The sequence below is a fragment of the Coregonus lavaretus genome (genome assembly GCF_964263955.1).
Source record: "Coregonus lavaretus genome assembly, chromosome: 10".
Taxonomy (NCBI): domain Eukaryota; kingdom Metazoa; phylum Chordata; class Actinopteri; order Salmoniformes; family Salmonidae; genus Coregonus; species Coregonus lavaretus.
Window position 1 is genome coordinate 45,275,481 of NC_139997.1, and position 24,677 is coordinate 45,300,157.

Here is a 24,677-nt window from a genome sequence, read left to right on the forward strand (position 1 = left end):
TATATATATATATATATATATATATATATATATATATATATATATATATATATATATATATATATATACGCACACACACACACACACACACACAGTACCAGTCAAAGGTTTGGACACACCTACTCATTCAAGGGTTTTTCTTTATTTTTACTATTTTCTACATTGTAGAATAATAGTGAAGACATCAAAACTATGAAATAACACATATGGAATCATGTAGTAACCAAAAAAAGTGTTAAACAAATCAAAATCTATTTTATATTTGAGATTCTTTAATTAGACACCCTTTGCCTTGATGACAGCTTTGCACACTCTTGGCATTCTCTCAACCAGCTTCACCTGGAATGCTTTCCAAAAGTCTTGAAGGAGTTCCCACGTATGCTTAGCACTTGTTGGCTGCTTTTCCTTCACCTCTGCCTTCCGACTCATCCCAAACCATTTCCATTTCCATTGGGTTGAGGTCGGGGGATCGTGGAGGCCAGGTCATCTGATGCAGCACTCCATCACTCTCTCCTTCTTGGTAAAATAGCCCTTACACAGCCTGGAGGTGTGTTGGGTCATTGTCCTGTTGAAAAACAAATGATAGTCCCACCAAACCAGATGGGATGGCGTATCGCTGCCGAATGCTGTGGTAGCCATGCTGGTTAAGTGTGCCTTGAATTCTAAATAAATCACAGACAGTGTCACCAGCAAAGCACCCCCACACCATAACACCTCCTCCTTCATGCTTTACGGTGGGAACTACACATGCAGAGATCATCCGTTCACCTACACCGTGTCTCACAAAGACACGGCGGTTTGAACCAAAAATCTCAAATTTGGACTCCGGACAAAAGGGCAAATTTCCACCAGTCTAATGTCCATTGCTCGTATTTCTTGGCCCAAGCAGGTATCTTCTTATTATTGGTGTCCTTTAGTAGTGGTTTCTTTGCAGCAATTCGACCATGAAGGCCTGATTCACACAGTCCCCTCTGAACAGTTGATGTTGAGATGTGCCTGTTACTTGAACTCTGTGAAGCATTTATTTGGGCTGCAATTTCTGAAGCTGGTAACTCTAATGAACTTATCCTCTGCAGCAGAGGTAACTCTGGGTATTCCTTTCCTGTGGCGGTCCTCATGAGAGCCAGTTTCATCATAGCACTTGATGGTTTTTGCGACTGCACTTGAAGAAAGTTCTTGAAATGTTCCGTGTTGACTGACCTTCATGTCTTAAAGTAATGATGGACTCTCGTTTCTCTCGTTGCTTTCTCTCGTTGCTTCTCTCGTTGCTTATTTGAGCTGTTCTTGCCATAATATGGACTTGGTCTTTTACCAAATAGGGCTATCTTCTGTATACCCCCCCCCCTACCTTGTCACAATACAACTGATTAGCTCAAACGCATTAAGGAAAGAAATTCCACAAATTAACTTTTAGGAATGCAATTGAAATGCATTCCAGGTGACTACCTCATGAAGCTGGTTGAGAGAATGCCAAGACTGTGCAAAGCTGTCATTAAGGCAAAGGGTGGCTACTTTGAAGAATCTCAAATATAACATATTTTGATTTGTTTAACACTTTTTTGGTTACTACATGATTCCATATGTGTTATTTCATAGTTTATGTCTTCACTATTATTCTACAATGTAAAAAATAGTAGAAATATAGAAAAACCCTTGGATGAGTAGGTGTGTCCAATACATTATATTTCAACTTAGGCGGGCCGAAAAACACTTAGGTGTACGCAAACAACAAGAACAGACAGGCTATGCCTGGTCACTAAAAGAGAGGACCCACGTGATATTAGCTACTGTAAACAAACACTCATATTTTCATCATATTCAAATCACACTAATATTCATGTTAATATTTATTTTATTTGTTATACTATTTTGATATTGAATACTGCACTGTAGAGTAGGGCTTGCAAGTTAAGCATTTCACTGTACTTGTGCAAGTGACAAATAAAACTTGACACATCCCCTGAGGGTACTGTGATCTCATCTATATTAGGCAGACTACTGGAGGTTTGTTTCTCTACTGAACACAAATACAAACGCAACATGTAAAGTGTTGGTCCCATGTTTCATGAGCTGAAATAAAAAATCCAGAAAGGTTCCATACGCACAAAAAGCTTATTTCTCTCAAATTTTGTGCACAAATTTGTTTACATGCCTGTTAGTGAGCATTCCTCCTTAGCTAAGATAATCCACCCACCTGACAGGTGTGGCATATCAAGAAGCTGATTAAATAGTATGATCATTACACAGGTGCACCTTGAGCTGGGGACAATAAAAGGCCACTCTAAAATGTACAGTTTTGTCACACAACACAATGCCACAGCTATCTCAAGTTTTGCGAGAGCGTGCAATTGGCATGCTGACTGCAGGAATGTCCACCAGAACTGTTGCCAGATAATGTAATGTTAATTTCTCTACCATAAGCCAACTCCAACGTCGTTTTAGAGAATTTGGCAGTACATCCAACCTGCCTCACAACCGCAGACCATGTGTAACCACGCCAGCCAAGGACCTACACATCTGGCTTCTTTAGCTGCGGGATTGTCTGAGACCAGCAACCAGGACAGCTGACAAAACTGAGGAGTATTTGTCTGTAATAAAGCCCTTTTGTGGGGAAAAACTCAGTCTGAGTGGCTGGGCCTGGCTCCCCACTGGGTGGGCATATGCCCTCCCAGACCCACCCATGGCTGCGCCCCTGCCCAGTCATGTGAAATCCATAGATTAGGGCTTAATGAATTAAGATCACCATGCGCAATGCAATGCGTCGGCTGGAGTGGTGTAAAGCTCGCCGCCATTGGACTCTGGAGCAGTGGAAACGCGTTCTCTGGAGTGATGAATCACGCTTCACCATCTGGCAGTCTGACGGACGAATCTGGGTTTGGCGGATGCAAGGAGAACGCTACCTGCCCAAATGGATAGTGCCAACTGTAAAGTTTGGTGGAGGAGGAATAATGGTCTGGGGACGTTTTTCATGGTTCGGGCTAGGCCCCTTAGTTCCAGTGAAGGGAAATCTTAACGCTACAGCATACAATGACATTCTAGACGATTCTGTCCTTCCAACTTTGTGGCAAGAGTTTGGGGAAGACCAATTCCTGTTTCAGCATGACAATGCCCCAGTGCACAAAGCGAGGTACATACAGAAATGGTTTGTCGAGATCGGTGTGGAGGAACTTGACTAGCCTGCACAGAGCCCTGACCTCAACCCCATCGAACACCTTTGGGATGAATTGGAACGCCGACTGCGAGCCAGGCCTAATCGCCCAACATCAATTTCCAACCTCACTAATGCTCTTGTGGCTGAATGGAAGTATGTCCCAGCAGCAATGTTCCAACATCTAGTGGAAAGCCTTCCCAGAAGAGTGGAGGCGGTTATAGCAGCAAAGGGGGGACCAACTCCATATCAATGCCCATGATTTTGGAATGAGATGTTTGACGAGCAGGTGTCGACATACTTTTGGTCATGTAGTGTATATACACTGAACAAAAATATAAAAACGCAACATGCAACAATTTCAAAGGTTTTACTGAGTTACAGTTCCTGTAAGGAAATCAGTCACTTGAAATAAATTCATTAGGCCCTAATCTATGGATTTCAAATGACTGGGAATACAGATATGTATCTGTTGGTCACAGATACATTTAAAAAAAAGGTAGGGGTGTGGATCAGAAAACCAGTCAGTATCTGGTGTGACCACCATTTTCCTCATGCAGCGCAACACATCTCCTTCACATAGAGTTGATCCGACTGTTGATTGTGGAATGTTGTCCCACTCCTCTTCAATGGCTGTGCAAAGTTGCTGGATATTGGCGGGAACTGGAACACGTTGTCGTACACGTTGATCCAGAGCATTCCAAACATGCTCAATGGGTGACATGTCTGGTGAGTATGCAGGCCATGGAAGAACTGGGACATTTTCAGCTTCCAGGAATTGTGTACAGATCCTTGCGACATGGGGCCGTGCATTATCATGATGAAACATAAGGTGATGACGGCGGATGAATGGCACAACAATGGGCCTCAGGATCTCATCACGGTATCTCAGTGCACTCAAATTGCCATCGATAAAATGCAATTGTGTTCATTGTCCGTAGCTTATGCCTGCCTATACCATAACCCCACCGCCACCATGGGGCACTCTGTTCACAATGTTGACATCAGCAAACCGCTCGCCCACACAACACCATACACGTTGTCTGCGGTTGTGAGGCCAGTTGGACGTACTGCCAAATTCTCTAAAACAAAGTTGGAGGTGGCTTATGGTAGGAAATTAACATTACATTCTCTGGCAACAGCTCTGGTGGACATTCCTGCAGTCAGCATGCCAATTGCACACTCCCTTAAAACTTGAGACATCTGTGGCATTGTGTTGTTTGACAAAACTGCACATGAGTGGCCTTTTATTGTCCCCAGCACAAGGTGCACCTGTATAATGATCATGCTGTTTAATCAGCTTCTTGATATGCTACACCTGTCAGGTGGATGGATTGTCTTGGCAAAGGGGAAACGCTCACTAATAGGGATGTAAACAAATGTGTGCAGTATATTTGAGAGAAATAAGCTATTTGTGCGTATGGGATGAAGGCATAAGGCCGAAACGTATGCTCAGTTCATTTAATTTGTTTATTAGCACCTTGCACTTGCACTTTTTGTATTCTTTTGAGCATGGATTACATTGGGTTAATCCTCTTTATGGTTTTGAGTGCGAGTAGATATTTTCTCTCCCACGCACCAGCAGCCTTTCATTCTAGCCTGAGCGCTAACCCTCATACTGGCTTTCCATCTTTTATTTCAGCTCATGAAACATGGGACCAAAACTTTACATGTTGCATTTATATTTTTGTTCAGTGTATAACCTGGCTATGTACAGTATATGGTGATGGGCATGAGCTGTACCAGAGGAAATGCGGTTACTGTGTATTCAAATGGAAGGTATCCAACAGGCACTTGTTTCCACAGCAACCCACGGTACAGTACATGTGTTACTTCCCCCCCACCCATCTTGTGATTATTCAGTTGGATAGGCCATGTACTGAGGAAATGCAGGTGAATGCTGACTGGCTGCTCAGAGCTGCACCAGCAACACTAGGTGTGTCTACTGCTTTATATTTCTTCTGAAGAGCATTAGGCTAAACACAATGCGTTAGTAAGAATAATAACAATATTGAAATTGCTAATTCACTAATCCCTTGATCCTCATACTAATTCACTAAGCCGTGCACACTCCACCTCCTCCCTATCCTCACTAAATGCCCAACCAGCGGGACTAGCAGGTTTTGCAAGAATAAATCCACAAACCGCTTTGGAAAGAATTTGCATGATGTAATGAGGTGTTTGAATTCAATGGAATGGTTATGTCATCATAACATTCTCCACCTAGCCTAGTGAGAGGAGCAAGAAGAGATGCGAAAAATCAGTGATCACAATTACAGCACGGAATGTAACAAAAACAGCCACAGGCAAATCAGGTGTATCAGATTTCTATAGCAACATCAGCAATGCACATTTTTCTAGGATCAGCATAGCAACAACAAACGTCCTACTATTCCTGTGACGGGTAACCAACCGAGTGCTGCTACCACTGGACAGAGAAAACACAAATAACCAAATCAGCTAAGAACATCAGGGTCAGAGGTAAAAACCTTGCCTTGTTCTAGACTTATCCTAAAACAAGTGGACACCAAGCAGAATGGCCAGGCTGGGGTGATCAGAGATCTAGGCAAAAGACAGGATTATTTTGGATATTGGGGCATCTGTAATCTGTGGTGGAATCCAAGGTTCTCTGTTAGGATTACAGACTCTAGGCCTGACTGAGCCAGAGAGGAAGTGCAGATAACTAAAGAAGACTTGTTTTCTCATGCCCTCTCTTGTCTCTCTGCAGCAGACATACAGTACAGTGAGCAATATGTTTGTAACTTCAAATCGCAGTATCAAATCACAATAAATATAGAATCGTGAGAATCATAATACATATCGTATTGGCACCTAAGTATCGTGATAATATTGTATCGTGAGGTCCCTGGCAATTCCCTGGCCTAGCATACACAGTGTTTTATGATCTATCTATGATCTGTCCTGTCACCTCCTTGACATATCTATGTTACAAGCAACCATAGACAAGGACGGAGGATCCATTTGCCCATATCAGATGTCCTTACCCAACAGGTTACCTGACAGCATTTAGTGATCTTCAAGTTAACCTGCCTCAAAAGGAGTAGATCTATCACTGTCAGATCGGACTTGAGCACAAAGGACCACGGACCTTACATGAGAAAATATGTTCCAGACAGCCCTCCACATTGTCCTGAAAGTCACCTAGTCTCACAGCAACACTCCTTGAACCAGGCGGTGTCAGAGGAAGGCCCTAAAAATTGTCAAAGACTCCAGCCACCCTAGTCATAGACTGTTCTCTCTGCTACCGCACGGCAAGCGGTACCAGAGCGCCAAGTCTAGGTCCAAAAAGCTTCTTAACAGCGTCAACCCCCAAGCCATAAGACTCCTGGCTACCCAGACTATTTGCACTGCTACCCACATGTACATATTACCTCGACTAACTGGTGCCCCCGCACATTGACTCTGTACCGGTACCCCCTGTATAGCCACCCTACTGTTATTTTATTTTACTGCTGTTCTTTAATTATTTGCTATTTTTATTTTTTACTTATCTATTTTTTACTTAACACTTTATTTTTATTTTCTTAAAACTGCATTGTTGGTTAAGGGCTTTTAAGTAAGCATTTCACTGTAAGGTGTTGTATTTGGCGCATGTGGCATATAAAATTTGATTTGATTTAATTTAATTTGAAGGGACAAATACACAATAGGATTGGGAATCCTGTAGAGCAGTGACATAAGGGGGTAAATTTCCCTCTACATTGAGGAAGTGAGACTAACTTTACAGAACCTGAACTGACCCATCAGTCACTCTCAGGAAGCTGGGGCACTGAGTGACATATGATGTTCCTCATCATATCCCAAATGGAGACTGTACGGGGAGCATGATATCTCCTTGCAAGGACGTGCAATGACATCAGAAATCTCATCAGCGTCAAAGTCTTCCATGCCTAGTAGTTGGATAGCAGGTTTGTTATCTGTAAAATATGTAACGCATTCCCAGACCACACACACGTAGGTATGTTATGTAGCTAGGTAGTAGGGCCCTGTGTTTTGCTTAATCATGTCACATGACATGGATTTTAACCTTTATTTAAAGCTTTTTTATCAAAGCTGTCTCATTTCCTTTTTATGTCTGATGGTCCAGAACCATCCTGAGACAATTGCTTTAACTTCTGGTCAAATTCTCATTTCTGGAAAAGGCCTAAAATAATGGTGAAAATCCAGGTCATGTGACATGATTAACCAAAACACAGAACCCTAGCTATAAGGTATGATGATGAACGTTGCTCTAAATCAGCATGCTATTCCAGAGGAGTAGGAGCAGGTGCCAGAGTGTAATAACCTACTGCGCCACAGTGGAACACAGGAAGACCTGCTCAATTTGAATAGCCCATATCCACAGGCACACACCCAATCACAGTCATACAGTACAAACACACACGATGTGTGATCTTAGATAAAACAACACCGCTGGTAAACCTCAAGAGGAAAAGCGAGTGAGGAATAATAGATGCAAGTCTCTCTCAGACTGAGGCACTGTGAGCGCCCAGAGGTCCTGTGGGATTTACAAGCCTATGGAACTTGATCTTGATATAACAAAAACTCAGACATTTATCTCAATCAATCTCTATCATTATCTCATAGACACTGTAAACAAATAAACTGCATCCAGACCGTTGAGATGGAAGTGACATGTTTTCATCTTATATTGAACACTGAAAACATGTACATCCCTATCGAACAGGAACACTACGTACAAAGGCTGTGCTGATATCAACAGCAAAAACAGGGAAGAAAAAAGATATTCCGCCATCTCATCTGTGCCGGGACCGAAAAGAATTCAACTGTATCCAATGATATCAACACACTCACAGTGAGTGTATAATTGGAAGGGGCTGTGGAATGCAGTGCTATGACTATGTAGCAGAGGAATCTATACACTAACACAATCTTCCTCACCGTTTACATGCACAATCTCGATGCTCATTTATGTGCCATAACCAATTCATACGGTACACATCAACTATATTTTATCTCATTATCATACACAATACAGGCACAATAAACCTATTAAATGCATCAGATTTCTTCTTCCCTGTTCATACATGCTTACACAAGCTCATACGAACCTATTAAATATTCATCTCTAATCTGAATCTTTCTGCCTGATCACACACACACACACAATCTTCATGTTGTTTATCTCGTTTCTCTTCCCTGTTCTGGATCAACCAGTAGCTGCCCTGAGGACTGACGCTGCTGTCTGAACGGTCTGTGCCTTCTCACCTCCTTACTGCATTTACCAGGTACACACACACAACATGTAAATCAACCTACAACCACAGGGAAGAAAATAAAGAACAAGAGAAAGGAGGCTAACACAGAAACAGAAGCAGCATTTCTCTTCAGGTGGCTCCCTTTCCATACAACAATCAACCACTGCTCAGCTCAATTAACTGTGCCTCACACACAGACACATTCCTCTCCTCTGCTATGTCCCAAGGGGTTCAGTGCGCTAACCAACCTGCTCAGCCTCTGAGTCGTAATCCTCATCGTCAGTGCTCAGCGACATGGCCATGGCTGCTTTTCATACCCTGACCAACTCACAGCAAACTGACATGGCTGCAGCCCGCCCCAGCCTGAGCCGCCTTCTCATCCAGCTGCTGTTGCCGTCTACCGCACAACCCTCCCTCCTGCTCCACAATCACCAGCAAAGGCAAGACACACAGCAGAGCAGAGCAGGCTAGCTCATTAATAGGGAATGGCTAGGTCTCTGGGAGGGAGGAGTACAGGGAGACAGTGCAGCCAATGGGGAGTCCATATGCAGATAAAGTATTTGAATATGTGCAGTGGAGCCCCCCTTCTTCCAGTCAGGAAGAAGAACGCAGAACCAGTTTGGGGATATTCCTACATGAGCAGGATCACTGGGAAGGAAGACCAGACCAGTCCAGCCAATAGAGAGAGACAGATGGTGTTTTATTCCAAAAGGAGCACACAAAGAGCCCACAGAATCAGCAGCTGGCCTTTAAATTGACCGACGACAGGTAGGGGGAGCAGCAGACCACAGATTTATATTCTCAAAATCCAGCACAATGCAGCTATGTGCTACTGTGTCCACATTAGACTGCTTTGTGAGGGTTTGATCTAGTCTGTTGCTTTCCTGCCTGCCCACTGCATCAGTGAATCTGGCTTTGATTGCTCTGCTCTGGCTTCTACTTTATGTCCAGCTGTACTGTAGTTGCTTGGAGCTTTAGATGCAGTACAGGAAGTTAGAAAATATCTAAAGGGCCTTCGCACAGACCATGTTCTATTATGCTACCACTCCTCCCCTCATTCCCCATTCTGTTTAATCAACACAACAGTAGAAGTGATGTCTAATGAGATGCAGTGACACAACAATTAAGCATTTTTGGACATTGATACAAAATAATAAATCAGACTTATTTGCAAATGATTTGTCAAGCTGATCAGTAGGCCTAGATCACCCATAAGGAGCATAGTTTTAGTTAACCTTTTATCAGTAAACACAAAGCCCTCACTTGGTAAACAAGATCACTCATAACAGTGTTAATTATCCAACAATGACAGACACTGGATGAGACCCAGCTGTGACATGGAAGAGAAGAGGAGCAAAAAATACAGAATCTCATTATCTCCCTCGTTAGGCAATTCTGCAGCCCACTAAATCAAAATTATGCAAATAAGTACAATCTCTGCACTAGGGAAGAAGATCATCTAGTTTGAGAGACAGGAGAGTGAGAGACACACAAGTACCAAAACCACGACATGCGCCCTGCTCTACTGGGCCAAGACAGAGAATGAATATGGGCAGGCTTTCAGATGACAGATGAATGACAATACTGAGGCTACAAACACCGCATTCTCACCTTGGCAGACTTCTTGGGCCAGCACACCACAGGTACTCCAGTGGCAGCCATTTTGGGATCATCGTCTTCATGTTCCTTCAAGACAACCTGGGGAACGGGAAAAATAGTAAAGTAAATTCCTTTGTTTTGTAATGGTACGTCCAGATATTTACACAGAGACAGAAAATACATTAGACCGGAGCTGTATGAGCTGGACGAGGCACATACCTTCATGTCATCCAGCAGGGCCTGGGGGTCCTCGATGCCATCTGGGACACATTTCTTATTTTCGGGGAGTGCTTCCAGCTTCTCCACCAGGGCCTTAAGGCCCTTCAGTTCAAACTCAGTCAGATGAGTCCATTTACTCTGAGACTCTGAGCCTGGTGAGCCAGAGGGGGTTTTGGGGAACTCTGGAGGCTGGGTGGAGGTGTGGATGCAGCTATCCTCCAAGGCAGCTTTGAGGGGCTGAGGGCCACTGGGTTTACCCTTCCTGTTATCAGGAGAGCACGGGTCATCAAATGCTGACCTGTCACCCAGTTCATCTCGTCCCTGCTGCGTCTCGCAGGAGTCCTCTTCGTCCATGTCCTGGCTCCGCGAGTCAGAGGAGGGGCTCTCTGTGCTCAGCTTCGTCTCCAAGTCTGAAGAAGAGCAGGAGGAGGATGAGAGAAGACTAAAGGACCAGTCAGCTGTGCTCCATGTGTAACCATTCCGGTCAAATTATAATTTCAGTCACTTTCATCATGCTAGCTATCGTTTCTGTGATAACGCAGTCTCACTGATTAAATAGAGGTCAGAGGGTGTCATAACATTGTCTCTTAGCAAAGGATTAGAGTGTTACCCGCTTGTGAGTGGTAATTACAACAAGAGTGCAAGGCAAGAGCTCTCGGGATAGAAGAAGGTTTGAGGCAGCATTCATGGACACCCCCGGGCATTGGTTAAACAGCTCCATTAGCTGGGCTCACTCACCGATTAGCAGAGGCTCTCTGTGGAACTCCGGAGCGAGATGGGAGCGCTTGGTCAGACAGTGCACGTATCTCTCAAGGACATACCAGCACATTTCATTGTAGAACGGGTAGCGGAACTTGGAATGAACCTGAAACGAGTTTGGAGAGAAAGTGTCACTATCTAAGAGAACAAAAGGCTCCAAAAAGACAATGAGGGTAGTCATTCCTATGTTTAGTCTGCTACCATTTTGTAATGATTAACAAGAGTTAATGCCTAATCTTCACTGTGGGTCCGGTGGTTTATTTACTTCCTTCTGTGTTAATACTCAAGCAGTAGGCATAATGTCTGTGACTAGACAGTTATCATAGCACTTAAAAGTGAAATTTTCTCTAGGCTAAAACAAAACTCTTCGCTGTGATTGCATTGAAATATACACACACACACACACACACACACACACACACACACACACAGTTGAAGTCGGAAGTTTACATACACCTTAGCCAAATACATTTAAACTCAGTTTTTCAAAATTCCTGACATTTAATCCTAGTAAAAATTCCCTGTTTTAGGTCAGTTAAGATCACCACTTTATTTTAAGATTGTGATATGTCAGGATAATAGTAGAGAGAATGATTTATTTCAGCTTTTAGTTATTTCATCAAATTCCCAGTGGGTCAGAAGTTCACATACACTCAATTAGTATTTGGTAGCATTGCCTTTAAATTGTTTAACTTGGGTCAAACGTTTCAGGTAGTCTTCCACAAGCTTCCCACAATAAGTTGGGTGAATTTTGGCCCATTCCTCCTGACAGAGCTGGTGTAACTGAGCCAGGTTTGTAGGCCTCCTTGCTCGCACACGCTTTTTCAGTTCTGCCAACACATTTTCTATAGGATTGAGGTCAGGGCTTTTGTGATGGCCACTCCAATACCTTAAATTTGTTGTCCTTAAGCCATTTTGCCACAACTTTGGAAGTATGCTTGGGGTCGTTGTCCATTTGGAAGACCCATTTGCGACCAAGCTTTAAATTCCTGACTGATGTCTTGAGATGTTGCTTCAATATATCCACATAATTTTCCTTCCTCATGATGCCATCTATTTTGTGAAGTGCACCAGTCCCTAATGCAGCAAATCACCCCCACAGCATGATGCTGCCACCCCCGTGCTTCACGGTTGGGATGGTGTTCTTCAGCTTGCAAGCAACCCCCTTTTTCCTCCAAACATAACGATGGTCATTATGGCCATTATGTTTCATCAGACCAGAGGACATTTCTCCAAAAAGTACGATCTTTGTCCCCATGTGCAGTTGCAAACCGTAGTCTGGCTTTTCTATGACGGTTATGAAGCAGTGGCTTCTTCCTTGCTGAGCGGCCTTTCAGGTTATGTCAATATAGGACTCGTTTTACTGTGGATATAGATACTTTTGTACCTGTTTCTTCCAGCATCTTCACAAGGTCCTTTGCTATTGTTCTGGGATTGATTTGCACTTTCCGCACCAAAGTACGTTCATCTCTAGGAGAAAGAACGCGTCTCCTTCCTGAGCGGTATGACGGCTGCGTGGTCCCATGGTGTTTATACTTGCGTACTATTGTTTGTACAGATGAACGTGGTACCTTCAGGTGTTTGGAAATTGCTCCCAAGGATGAACCAGACTTGTGGAGGTGTACAATTATTTTTCTGAGGTCTTGGCTGATTTCTTTTGATTTTCCCATGATGTCAAGCAAAGAGACACTGAGTTTGAAGGTAGGCCTTGAAATACATCCACAGGTACACCTCCAATTGACTCAAAAGATGTCAATTGGCCTATCAGAAGCTTCTAAAGCCATGACATCATTTTCTGGAATTTTCCAGAAAAAAGCACAGTCAACTTAGTGTATGTAAACTTCTGACCCACTGGAATTGTGATACAGTGAATTATAAGTGAAATAATCTGTCTGTAAACAATTGTTGGAAAAATTACTTGTGTCATGCACAAAGTAGATGTCCTAACCGACTTGCCAAAACTATAGTTTGTTAACAAGAAACTTGTGGAGTGGTTGAAAAATGAGTTTTAATGACTCCAACCTAAGTGTATGTAAACTTCCGACTTCAACTGTATATATATATATATATATATATACATACACACACACACACATACATACACACACACACAGTGGGGGAAAAAAAGTATTTAGTCAGCCACCAATTATGCAAGTTCTCCCACTTAAAAAGATGAGAGAGGCCTGTAATTTTCATCATAGGTACACGTCAACTATGACAGACAAATTGAGAAAAAGAAATCCAGAAAATCACATTGTAGGATTTTTAATGAATTTATTTGCAAATTATGGTGGAAAATAAGTATTTGGTCACCTACAAACAAGCAAGATTTCTGTCTTTCACAGACCTGTAACTTCTTCTTTAAGAGGCTCCTCTGTCCTCCACTCGTTACCTGTATTAATGGCACCTGTTTAAACTTGTTATCAGTATAAAAGACACCTGTCCACAACCTCAAACAGTCACACTCCAAACTCCACTATGGCCAAGACCAAAGAGCTGTCAAAGGACACCAGAAACAACATTGTAGACCTGCACCAGGCTGGGAAGACTGAATCTGCAATAGGTAAGCAGCTTGGTTTGAAGAAATCAACTGTGGGAGCAATTATTAGGAAATGGAAGACATACAAGACCACTGATAATCTCCCTCGATCTGGGGCTCCACGCAAGATCTCACCCCGTGGGGTCAAAATGATCACAAGAACGGTGAGCAAAAATCCCAGAACCACACGGGGGGACCTAGTGAATGACCTGCAGAGAGCTGGGACCAAAGTAACAAAGCCTACCATCAGTAACACACTACGCCGCCAGGGACTCAAATCCTGCAGTGTCAGACGTGTCCCCCTGCTTAAGCCAGTATATGTCCAGGCCCGTCTGAAGTTTGCTAGAGTGCATTTGGATGATCCAGAAGAGGATTGGGAGAATGTCATATGGTCAGATGAAACCAAAATATAACTTTTTGGTAAAAACTCAACTCGTCGTGTTTGGAGGACAAAGAATGCTGAGTTGCATCCAAAGAACACCATACCTACTGTGAAGCATGGGGGTGGAAACATCATGCTTTGGGGCTGTTTTTCTGCAAAGGGACCAGGACGACTGATCCGTGTAAAGGAAAGAATGAATGGGGCCATGTATCGTGAGATTTTGAGTGAAAACCTCCTTCCATCAGCAAGGGCATTGAAGATGAAACGTGGCTGGGTCTTTCAGCATGACAATGATCCCAAACAACGAAGGAGTGGCTTCGTAAGAAGCATTTCAAGGTCCTGGAGTGGCCTAGCCAGTCTCCAGATCTCAACCCCATAGAAAATCTTTGGAGGGAGTTGAAAGTCCGTGTTGCCCAGCGACAGCCCCAAAACATCACTGCTCTAGAGGAGATCTGCATGGAGGAATGGGCCAAAATACCAGCAACAGTGTGTGAAAACCTTGTGAAGACTTACAGAAAACGTTTGACCTGTGTCATTGCCAACAAAGGGTATATAACAAAGTATTGAGAAACTTTTGTTATTGACCAAATACTTATTTTCCACCATAATTTGCAAATCAATTCATTAAAAATCCTACAATGTGATTTTCTGGAAAAAAAATTCTAATTTTGTCTGTCATAGTTGACGTGTACCTATGATGAAAATTACAGGCCTCTCTCATCTTTTTAAGTGGGAGAACTTGCACAATTGGTGGCTGACTAAATACTTTTTTCCCCACTGTATATATACATACATACACACACACACACACATATACACAAAAGGTATGTGGACACCCATTCAAATTTGTAGATTCGTCTATTTCAGCCACACCCGTAGCTGACGGGTGTATAAAAAAAAAAAAAAAATCGAGCACACAGCCTTGCAATCTCCATAGACAAACATTGGCAGTAGAATGGCCTTACTGAAGAGCTCAGTGACTTTCAACGTGGCACCATCATAGGATGCCACCTTTCCAAAAAGTCAGTTCATAAAATGTCTGCCCTGGTAGAGCTGCCCCGGTAGAGCTGCCCCGGTCAACTGTAAGTGCTGTTATTGTGAATTGGAAACGTCTAGGAGCAACAACGGCTCAGCCACAAAGTGGTAGGCCACACAAGCTCACAACTGGACCACTGAGTGCTGAAGCGCGTAGCGCATAATAATCGTCTGTCCTAGGTTGCAACACTCACTACCGAGTTCCAAACTGCCTCTGGAAGCAACGTCAGCACAATAACTGTTCGTCGGGAGCTTCATGAAATGGGTTACCATGGCCAAGCAGCCGCACACAAGCCTAAAATCACCATGCACAATGTCAAGCGTCAGCTGGAGTGGTGTCAAGCTCGCCGCCATTGGACTCTGGAGCAGTGGAAACGCGTACTCTGGAGTGATGAAGCCTACAAGACGAGCTAAACAACTTCTATGCTCGCTTCGAGGCAAGCAACACTGAAGCATGCATGAGAGCACCAGCTGTTCCGGACGACTGTGTGATCACGCTCGCCGTAGCCGATGTGAGTAAGACCTTTAAACAGGTCAACCTTCACAGGGCCAGACGGATTACAAGGACGTGTACTCCGAGCATGCGCTGACCAACTGGCAAGTGTCTTCAATGACATTTTCAACCTCTCCCTGGCCGAGTCTGTATTACCTACATGTTTCAAGCAGACCACCATAGTCCCTGTGCCCAAGAACACCAAGGTAACCTGCCTAAATGACTGCCGACCTGTAGCACTCACGTCTATAGCCATGAAGTGCTTTGAAAGGCTGGTCATGGCTCACATCAACACCATCATCCCAGAAACTCTAGACCCACTACAATTTGCATACAATCTCTATTGCACTCAACACTGCGCTTTCCCACCTGGACAAAAGGAACACCTACGTGAGAATGCTGTTCATTGACTACAGCTCAGTGTTCAACACCATAGTGCCTTTCAAGCTCATCACTAAGCTAAGGACCCTGGGACTAAACACCTCCCTCTGCAACTGGATCATGGACTTCCTGACGGACCGCCCCCAGGTGGTAAGGGTAAGCAACAACACATCTGCCATGCTGATCCTCAACACGGGGGCCCCTCAGGGGTGTGTGTTTAGTACCCTCCTGTACTCCCTGTTCACCCATGACTGCATGGCCAGGCACGACTCCAACACGATCATTAAGTTTGCCGACAACACAACAGTGGTAGGCCTGATCACCGACAACGATGAGACAGCCTACCGGGAGCAGGTCAGAGACCTGGCAGTGTGGTGCCAGGACAACAACCTCTCCCTCAACGTGATCAAGACAAAGGAGATGATCGTGGACTACAGGAAAAGGAGGGCCGAGCACGCCCCCATTCTCATCGACTGGGCTGTAGTGGAGGGGGTTGAGAGCTTCAAGTTCCTTGGTGTCCACATCACCAACAAACTATCATGGTCCAAACACACCAAGACAGTAGTGAAGAGGGCACGACAATGCCTATTTCCCCTCAGGTGACTGAAAAGATTTGGCATGGGTCCTCAGATCCTCAAAAGGTTCTACAGCTGCACCAGAGAGAATCCCGACTGGTTGCATCACCGCCTCGAATGGCAACTGCTCAGCCTCCGACCACAAGGGCCAAGCTTCCTGCCATCCAGGACACCAGGTGGTGTCAGAGGAAGGCCCTAAAAATTGCCAAAGACTCCAGCCACCCTAGTCATTGACTGTTCTCTCTGCTACCACACGGCAAGTGGTACCGGAGCGCCAAGTCTAGGTCCAAAACGCTTCTTAACAGCTTCTATCCCCAAGTCATAAGACTGCTGAACAGCTAATCAAACTTATTTTTTTGCTGCTGCTACTCGCTGTTTATTATCTATGCATAGTCACTTTACCCCTACCTACACGTACATATTACCTCAATTACCTCGACTAACCTGTACCCCTGCACATTGACTCGGTACCGGTACCCCCTTCATATAGCCTCGTTATTGTTATTTTATTGTTGCTCTTTTATTTTTTACTTTGGTTTATTTAGTAAACATTTTTCTTAAACTGCATTGTTGGTTAAGGGCTTGTAAGTAAGCATTTCACGGTAAGGTTTTATTCGGCGCATGTGACAAATCAAATTTGATTTGATTTGATGATTCACGCTTCACCATCTGGCAATCCGACGGACGAATCTGGGTTTGGCGGATGCCAGCAGAGCGCTACCTGCCCCAATGCATAGTGCCAACTGTAAAGTTTGGTGGAGGAGGAAAAATGGTCTGGGGCTGTTTTTCATGGTTCGGGCTAGACCCCTTAGTTCCAGTGAAGGGAAATCTACAGCATACAATGACATTCTAAACAATTCTGTGCTTCCAACTTTGTGGCAACAGTTTGGGGAAGGCCCTTTCCTGTTCCAGCATGACAATGCCCTCGTGCACAAAGCGAGGTCCATACAGAAATAGTTTGTTGAGATCGGTGTGGAAGAACTTGACTGGCCTGCACAGAGCCCTTACCTCAACCCCATAGAACACCTTTGGGATGAATTGGAAAGCTGACTGCGAGCCAGACCTAATCGCCCAACATCAGTGCCCGACCTCACTAATGCTCTTGTGGCTGAATGGAAGCAGGTCCCCACAGCAATGTTCCAACATCTAGTGGAAAGCATTCCCAGAAGAGTGGAGGCTGTTATAGCAGCAAAGGGGGAACCAACTCCAAAAATACACATGATTTTGGAATGAGATGTTCGACGAGCAGGTGTCCACATACTTTTGGTCATGTAGTGTAAGAAACTAGTTGAACAATTCAACTAAGAAACATCATGATCGAGAAAACGGTTAAGTTAAATGACACAAATGCAAAACACACACTGGCAAACCAGAGGCCCTATTCAAGGCCAAGCTCTTCCATTCATTCCCATCCCTCCAGGGAGAGCTTGCCCTCTCATAGACACAGCAGCATGATCTGATTCCCACTCTCCTCTTAGAAACACAGCTATATTTATCTCGCTGTGATGATTTCACACAGATCAACACTTTTCAGTGATAATCCTTTCTTTCTCTAGCTCCATTTCTGTCTCGAGGTGTAAAAATAGAATGAACACAACGTGCCAAGCCCTGGGGAGCATATGAAACTGTCTCTATTTCTCTCATGCCTCTTTCCCAGCAGAAACAAAAATAGTCGTGTACTTTCTGCAAAGCTGACTCTTCCCACCAGCTATCCATCATATATGAGAAAGCTACATTTAGCCAAGTATCCATATAAATCTCAAAGCCTGCAGGACTTGCATCCATATCATTACAGTAACTACTCTGATCTTATAATTGGAAAGAATACCGGAATAAAAAGGGTGAAATCCTTCTAGACATTCCTTTATTTAGGTCATTTACAGTACAAACATGCATACACACAAAAGCAATAGCCTCATATACACTATATTTCATCAACATAAGAAGCCCCTGGGAGTTTGTGTGAAAAGAAGAGAAACAGTCTTTCTGTCTCAGGCTGCCAGTATGTAATCTCATTTAACCCAGAACTCAAATCTTGCGTAATTTGGTCAGCTGCGTGGGTCCATGTGTTAGAAATTGGGAGCTCCGATTTGCGAAGCCTCAACCCTTGCAACAAAAAAAAAACTCAGCCAAAAAACCCTCCCCTCCTCTAATTTAACCTGTGTTTATTATCCCCTGGGTTTAAAATTGGTTAAGCACCGCCTTCGCCCAATCCTGATCCTTCCAAATAATCAATGTCAGATTCTTCGGTTTACGCGCAGAATCTGTCCATGAGAGATTTGCCAATATGAAACAACAAGCTCCATGATTAATTTCAGCCCTTGTAGCGCTGTATTCTGATTAAACATGAACCGCTGTCACAGACTATTTCCACATGAATATGGATGGCATTTTTTATAAAAGCACACCCGCAGGGGAGGGCACAGAGCTCATCCTCATCTGCACTATCATTAGCACATCAGCCCGTTTCTCATTTGGATGGTAATGAAAATGACTGCACTTTCAGCACTTGTGCCTATCCTGTGTCACATTCCTGCCTCGTTCCATTTCAATCCCTAGCTTCCCAACTGCTTCTTTCATATAGATTTCGGATTTCACCTATCCAGTTCAGATCTGTAAAAAAAACAGAGGTAGGGGCTGAGGAAAGGACTATCCAGTTCTCATACTCATTGACACAGCAAACTACAGTGGGGAAAAAAAGTATTTAGTCAGCCACCAATTGTGCAAGTTCTCCCACTTAAAAAGATGAGAGAGGCCTGTAATTTTCATCATAGGTACACGTCAACTATGACAGACAAAATGAGAAAAAAAATCCAGAAAATCACATTGTAGGATTTTTTATGAATTTATTTGCAAATTATGGTGGAAAGTAAGTATTTGGTCAATAACAAAAGTATCTCAATACTTTGTTATATACCCTTTGTTGGCAATGACACAGGTCAAACGTTTTCTGTAAGTCTTCACAAGGTTTTCACACACTGTTGCTGGTATTTTGGCCCATTCCTCCATGCAGATCTCCTCTAGAGCAGTGATGTTTTGGGGCTGTCGCTGGGCAACACAGACTTTCAACTCCCTCCAAAGATTTTCTATGGGCTTGAGATCTGGAGACTGGCTAGGCCACTCCAGGACCTTGAAATGCTTCTTACGAAGCCACTCCTTCGTTGCCCGGGCGGTGTGTTTGGGATCATTGTCATGCTGAAAGACCCAGCCACGTTTCATCTTCAATGCCCTTGCTGATGGAAGGAGGTTTTCACTCAAAATCTCACGATACATGGCCCCATTCATTCTTTCCTTTAAACAGATCAGTCGTCTTGGTCCCTTTGCAGAAAAACAGCCCCAAAGAATGATGTTTCCACCCCCATGCTTCACAGTAGGTATGGTGTTCTTTGGATGCAACTCAGCATTCTTTGTCCTCCAAACACGACGAGTTGAGTTTTTACCAAAAAGTTCTATTTTTGTTTCCACTGACCATATGACATTCTCCCAATCCTCTTCTGGATCATCCAAATGCACTCTAGCAAACTTCAGACGGGCCTGGACATGTACTGGCTTAAGCAGGGGGACACGTCTGGCACTGCAGGATTTGAGTCCCTGGCGGCGTAGTGTGTTACTGATGGTAGGCTTTGTTACTTTGGTCCCAGCTCTCTGCAGGTCATTCACTAGGTCCCCCCGTGTGGTTCTGGGATTTGTGCTCACCGTTCTTGTGATCATTTTGACCCCACAGGGTGAGATCTTGCATGGAGCCCCAGATCGAGGGAGATTATCAGTGGTCTTGTATGTCTTCCATTTCCTAATAATTGCTCCCACAGTTGATTTCTTCAAACCAAGCTGCTTACCTATTGCAGATTCAGTCTTCCCAGCCTGGTGCAGGTCTACAATTTTGTTTCTGGTGTCCTTTGACAGCTCTTTGGTCTTGGCCATAGTGGAGTTTGGAGTGTGACTGTTTGAGGTTGTGGACAGGTGTCTTTTATACTGATAACAAGTTTAAACAGGTGCCATTAATACAGGTAACGAGTGGAGGACAGAGGTGCCGCTTAAAGAAGAAGTTACAGGTCTGTGAGAGCCAGAAATCTTGCTTGTTTGTAGGTGACCAAATACTTATTTTCCACCATAATTTGCAAATAAATTCATTTTTCTCAATTTGTCTGTCATAGTTGACGTGTACCTATGAAGACAATTACAGGCCTCTCATCTTTTTAAGTGGGAGAACTTGCACAATTGGTGGCTGACTAAATAATTTTTTCCCCCACTGTAAGTGATCTAGACTTGTTTGTAAACTCAGCAAAATAGAAACGTCCCCTTTTCAGGACCCTGTCTTTCAAAGATAATTCTTAAAAATCCAAATAACTTCACAGATCTTCATTGTAAAGGGTTTAAAACACAGTTTCCCATGCTTGTTCAATGAACCATAAACAATTAATGAACATGCACCTGTGGAACGGTCGTTAAGACACTAACAGCTTACAGACGGTAGGCAATTAAGGTCACAGTTTTGAAAACTTAGGACACTAAAGAGGCCTTTCTACTGACTCTGAAAAACACCAAAAGAAAGATGCCCATGCTCATCTGTGTGAACGTGCCTTAGGCATGCTGCAAGGAGGCATGAGGACTGCAGATGTGGCCAGAGCAATAAATTGCAATCTCCATACTGTGAGACCCCTAAGACAGCACTACAGGGAGACAGGACGGACAGCTGATCGTCCTCGCAGTGGCAGACCCCGTGTAACAACACCTGCACAGGATCAGTACATCCGAACATCACACCTGCGGGACAGGTACAGGATGGCAACAACAACTACCCGAGTTACACCAGGAACGCACATTCCCTCCATCAGTGCTCAGACTGTCCGCAATAGGCTGAGAGAGGCTGGACTGAGGGCTTGTTTGCCTTTTGTAAGGCAGGTCCTCACCAGACATCACCGGCAACGTCATCGCTTATGGGCACAAACCCAGCGTCGCTGGACCAGACAGGACTGGCAAAACGTTCACTTCACTGACGAGTCGCGGTTTTGTCTCACCAGGGGTGATGGTCGGATTCACATTTATCGTCGAAGGAATGAGCGTTACACCGAGGCCTGTACTCTGGAGCGGGATCGATTTGGAGGTGGAGGGTCCGTCATGGTCTGGGGTGGTGTGTCACAGCATCATCGGACTGAGCTTGTTGTCATTGCAGGCAATCTCAACGCTGTGCATTACAGGGAAGACATCCTCCTCCCTCATGTGGTACCCTTCCTACAGGATCATCCTGACATGACCCTCCAGCATGACAATGCCATCAGCCATACTGCTCGTTCTGTGCATGATTTCCTGCAAGAGGAATGTCAGTGTTATGTGCCATGGCCAGCGAAGAGCCCGGATCTCAATCCCATTGAGCACGTCTGGGACCTGTTGGAACGGAGGGTGAGGGCTAGGGCCATTCCCCCCAGAAATGTCCGGGAACTTGCAGGTGCCTTGGTGGAAGAGTGGGGTAACATCTCACAGCAAGAACTGGCAAATCTGGTGCAGTCCATGAGGAGGAGATGCACTGCAGTACTTAATGCAGCTGGTGGCCACACCCCCCCTTTGTTCAGGGACACATTATTCAATTTATGTTAGTCACATGTCTGTGGAACTTGTTCAGTTGATGTCTAAGTTGTTGAATCTTGTTATGTTCATACAAATATTTACACATGTTAAGTTTGCTGAAAATAAACGCAGTTGACAGTGAGGACGTTTCTTTTGTTGCTGAGTTTATAAGGTGAGGCTGTTTCCCCATCCATCTTCATTGTAGAGACAGTTTAGTTTCACTAATGGTTTCACTAATGGAGAAGGTCAAAGGTGGAGTGAAGCGTCAGTACTGGGATACCTGTATGCGACAGCCTACCTTAGTCCTGTTCTCTATCTCATAGATGGAGAGTTGCATGGGAATGTTAAAGCTGTGCAGAATGTTGCCTCCGAACACCAGTGTGTCCTCGGGGGTGTAGACTGCATGAATCCAGCCTGAAACGGGACAGCCAGCCAAACATCATGAGAACCAGCTGACCCACTCAAAACATGCTCAGACATGCTCAGGCAGATAGACATGGTATGCCCAAACATGTTCTCAAACACATGCCCGAATAAAGCAGTGCATGTACTGTATGGTTTGTTACAATGATATTATGATAGGAATAGATCAAAACAAAATGCTAGGCAGCTCACCGGAGGGGATGAAGAAGGTGTAGCCCTGTTTTAGCTCAACTCTCTGGCAGCCATCTGCACGGTCTCCCAGGAAGACGTCACTCTGCTTGCCTGACAGAACCCAGTCCTCATACAGGGCAAGGTTATGAGGTGTCGGAGGCACCAGCCAGAACACCTGGGGACAGGACAGGGAGATAAAAGTTGGGGATGTGGCTTTGGTTGTCATCTAAAAACATGGGCGATATATTTCTATATGTTAACAACACTCAAGGTTACAGCTTATAATAGAGAAGTCAGCACATTTCGTAGATTTGCTCATCCTTTCACATAATGTTCTTCCCCATCGCTTCCTCTTCTTGCTCTAGCACGACCTTTTGCTAGTTTGTATAATGTGATCCCTCAAAGGTGTGCATACGGACACCCTAGCAACAATCCTCTGATTTCTGCTGACTCTGCAGCCGTCGCTGAGACAAACAGGGAACAGGTTCATTTGTAGCGCCTCTACAGAAATCGGATACATGTACAGTACCAGGATTGGGGGAGGGTATACCAGAGAGCCTCAGGATGCACTGTTGTTTGCCACATACTGTCTGGAAAACAAACAAACATGACAACTTACCTTTCCTCCCTTGAAAACGTGATACCACACAGACGTGCCCCCGAAATCAATGTGGAAGTCAGTATAGCAGCCCTTCACGCTCATCAAACAGTACCTACAGAGGGAGATGAGAGGGGTGGAGGATGACCCACTGCATCTGAATAGTTTTGATGAACTTGAGGGACCATATTTTCTTTGTTTGGTAGCCTAGCCGTTAAGAGCGTTGGGCCAGTAGCCAAAACGTCGCTGGTTCGAATCCCTGAGCCGACTAGGTGAAAAATATGTCGATGTGCCCTTGAGCAAGGCACTTAACCCTAATTGCTCCAGCAATTCGCTCTGGATAAGAGCGTCTGCTAAATGACTAAAATGTAACTGTAAAAAGACTATGGGCTAGGGGCTGAGCTGAATGAACATCATTTACATTTAAGTCATTTAGCAGACGCTCTTATCCAGAGCGACTTACAGTTAGTGAGTGCATACATTTTTCATCATAAACCGAAAATAAAAGATGTGCAGTATGGCCACCAATTATATAAAAACAGTGTGTTAGAAATGTTCAGTGAGCTCGTTTTGTGTTAAATGTTCTTACCCCAGAAACGATACAGTAATTGTACCATTTCAACATTCCAGTTGTGCATTGTACAACTGAATAAGGAAGCTATTTGGGCAAAAATGTCTTTGTGATTTATTCCTAAGAAACAAGCACTCAAACCACAATATCTGTTTGAAATCCACTACTCTCTACTACAACTGCCAGTACCCTATTCCAACACACACACAAAAATCAGTAACCACAAATAAGCTAACAGAATCGCTCACAACGGCCTCTCTTCTGGAAATTAATTGTGGAATGATTAGGGCTCCGTGGGACATAAATCATTCAGTGAGATAAGACTGAGGAGGAGAACAGGTCTATTAATAGAACGGGACCCGACCACTGACTCCAATAGCCTCATATAAACCAGACTGATTACCGCTGCGCTATAGTAAAACAATGTAAGCTCGCGAAATCAGGCGGCTTGCGAGGTTATGACTGAGGCTATGACTCCAGGGCTTCAGTGGAGAAAATGGAACACACTATCATTTAGGACTGGGACGATACCAGTATCGCAATATTTTTTCCATGACAAAAATGAAATTACAAGGCAGACCTAAACTCTAAAATATTGTGTGGTATAGTTTGGAAAATAAAAGAATGTGACTCTGGATGACAACATAATGATGTTTGTTTCCAACATTAAGGCTGTTTTCCTAAAGAAGTTAAATCCGCTTAGTGTTTTGTTTCCTTGCCACGATACTAACGAGTATCACAATACTTGTATTGTCCCGGCCATACTATCATTACAAGGCACATTATTGTTAGAGCCGCAGTCATGATTTTTGTTAGGTGGTTTGATTTGTATGTAGGCTACTGTAAAATGGTGCATCTGTTCTCCTGGTATCATTTTGCAGCCAGCACAGTCAGTCTACTCTCAAGGTTTCTCAGATTGAAATCAGCTAATATTATTGCTAGCTACAAGTGCATACCACACACTGAGTGTTTGATAGAT

The 24,677-nt window shown here is 44.1% G+C and overlaps 1 protein-coding gene across 1 annotated transcript in view; it reads right to left on the minus strand.

The window, feature by feature from the left end:
* LOC311136473 (lysine-specific demethylase 2B-like) overlaps positions 1-24,677 on the minus strand; it is a 49,222-nt gene that overhangs the window by 19,382 nt on the left and 5,163 nt on the right. Inside the window, exons 7-12 of the mRNA XM_084170609.1 lie at positions 23,149-23,242; positions 22,551-22,704; positions 22,234-22,349; positions 10,945-11,071; positions 10,207-10,616; positions 10,000-10,086 (exon numbers count right to left, since the gene is read on the minus strand). Coding sequence (XP_084026735.1) covers positions 10,000-10,086; positions 10,207-10,616; positions 10,945-11,071; positions 22,234-22,349; positions 22,551-22,704; positions 23,149-23,242 — 988 coding nt within the window. The remainder of the gene's footprint in view (positions 1-9,999; positions 10,087-10,206; positions 10,617-10,944; positions 11,072-22,233; positions 22,350-22,550; positions 22,705-23,148; positions 23,243-24,677) is intronic.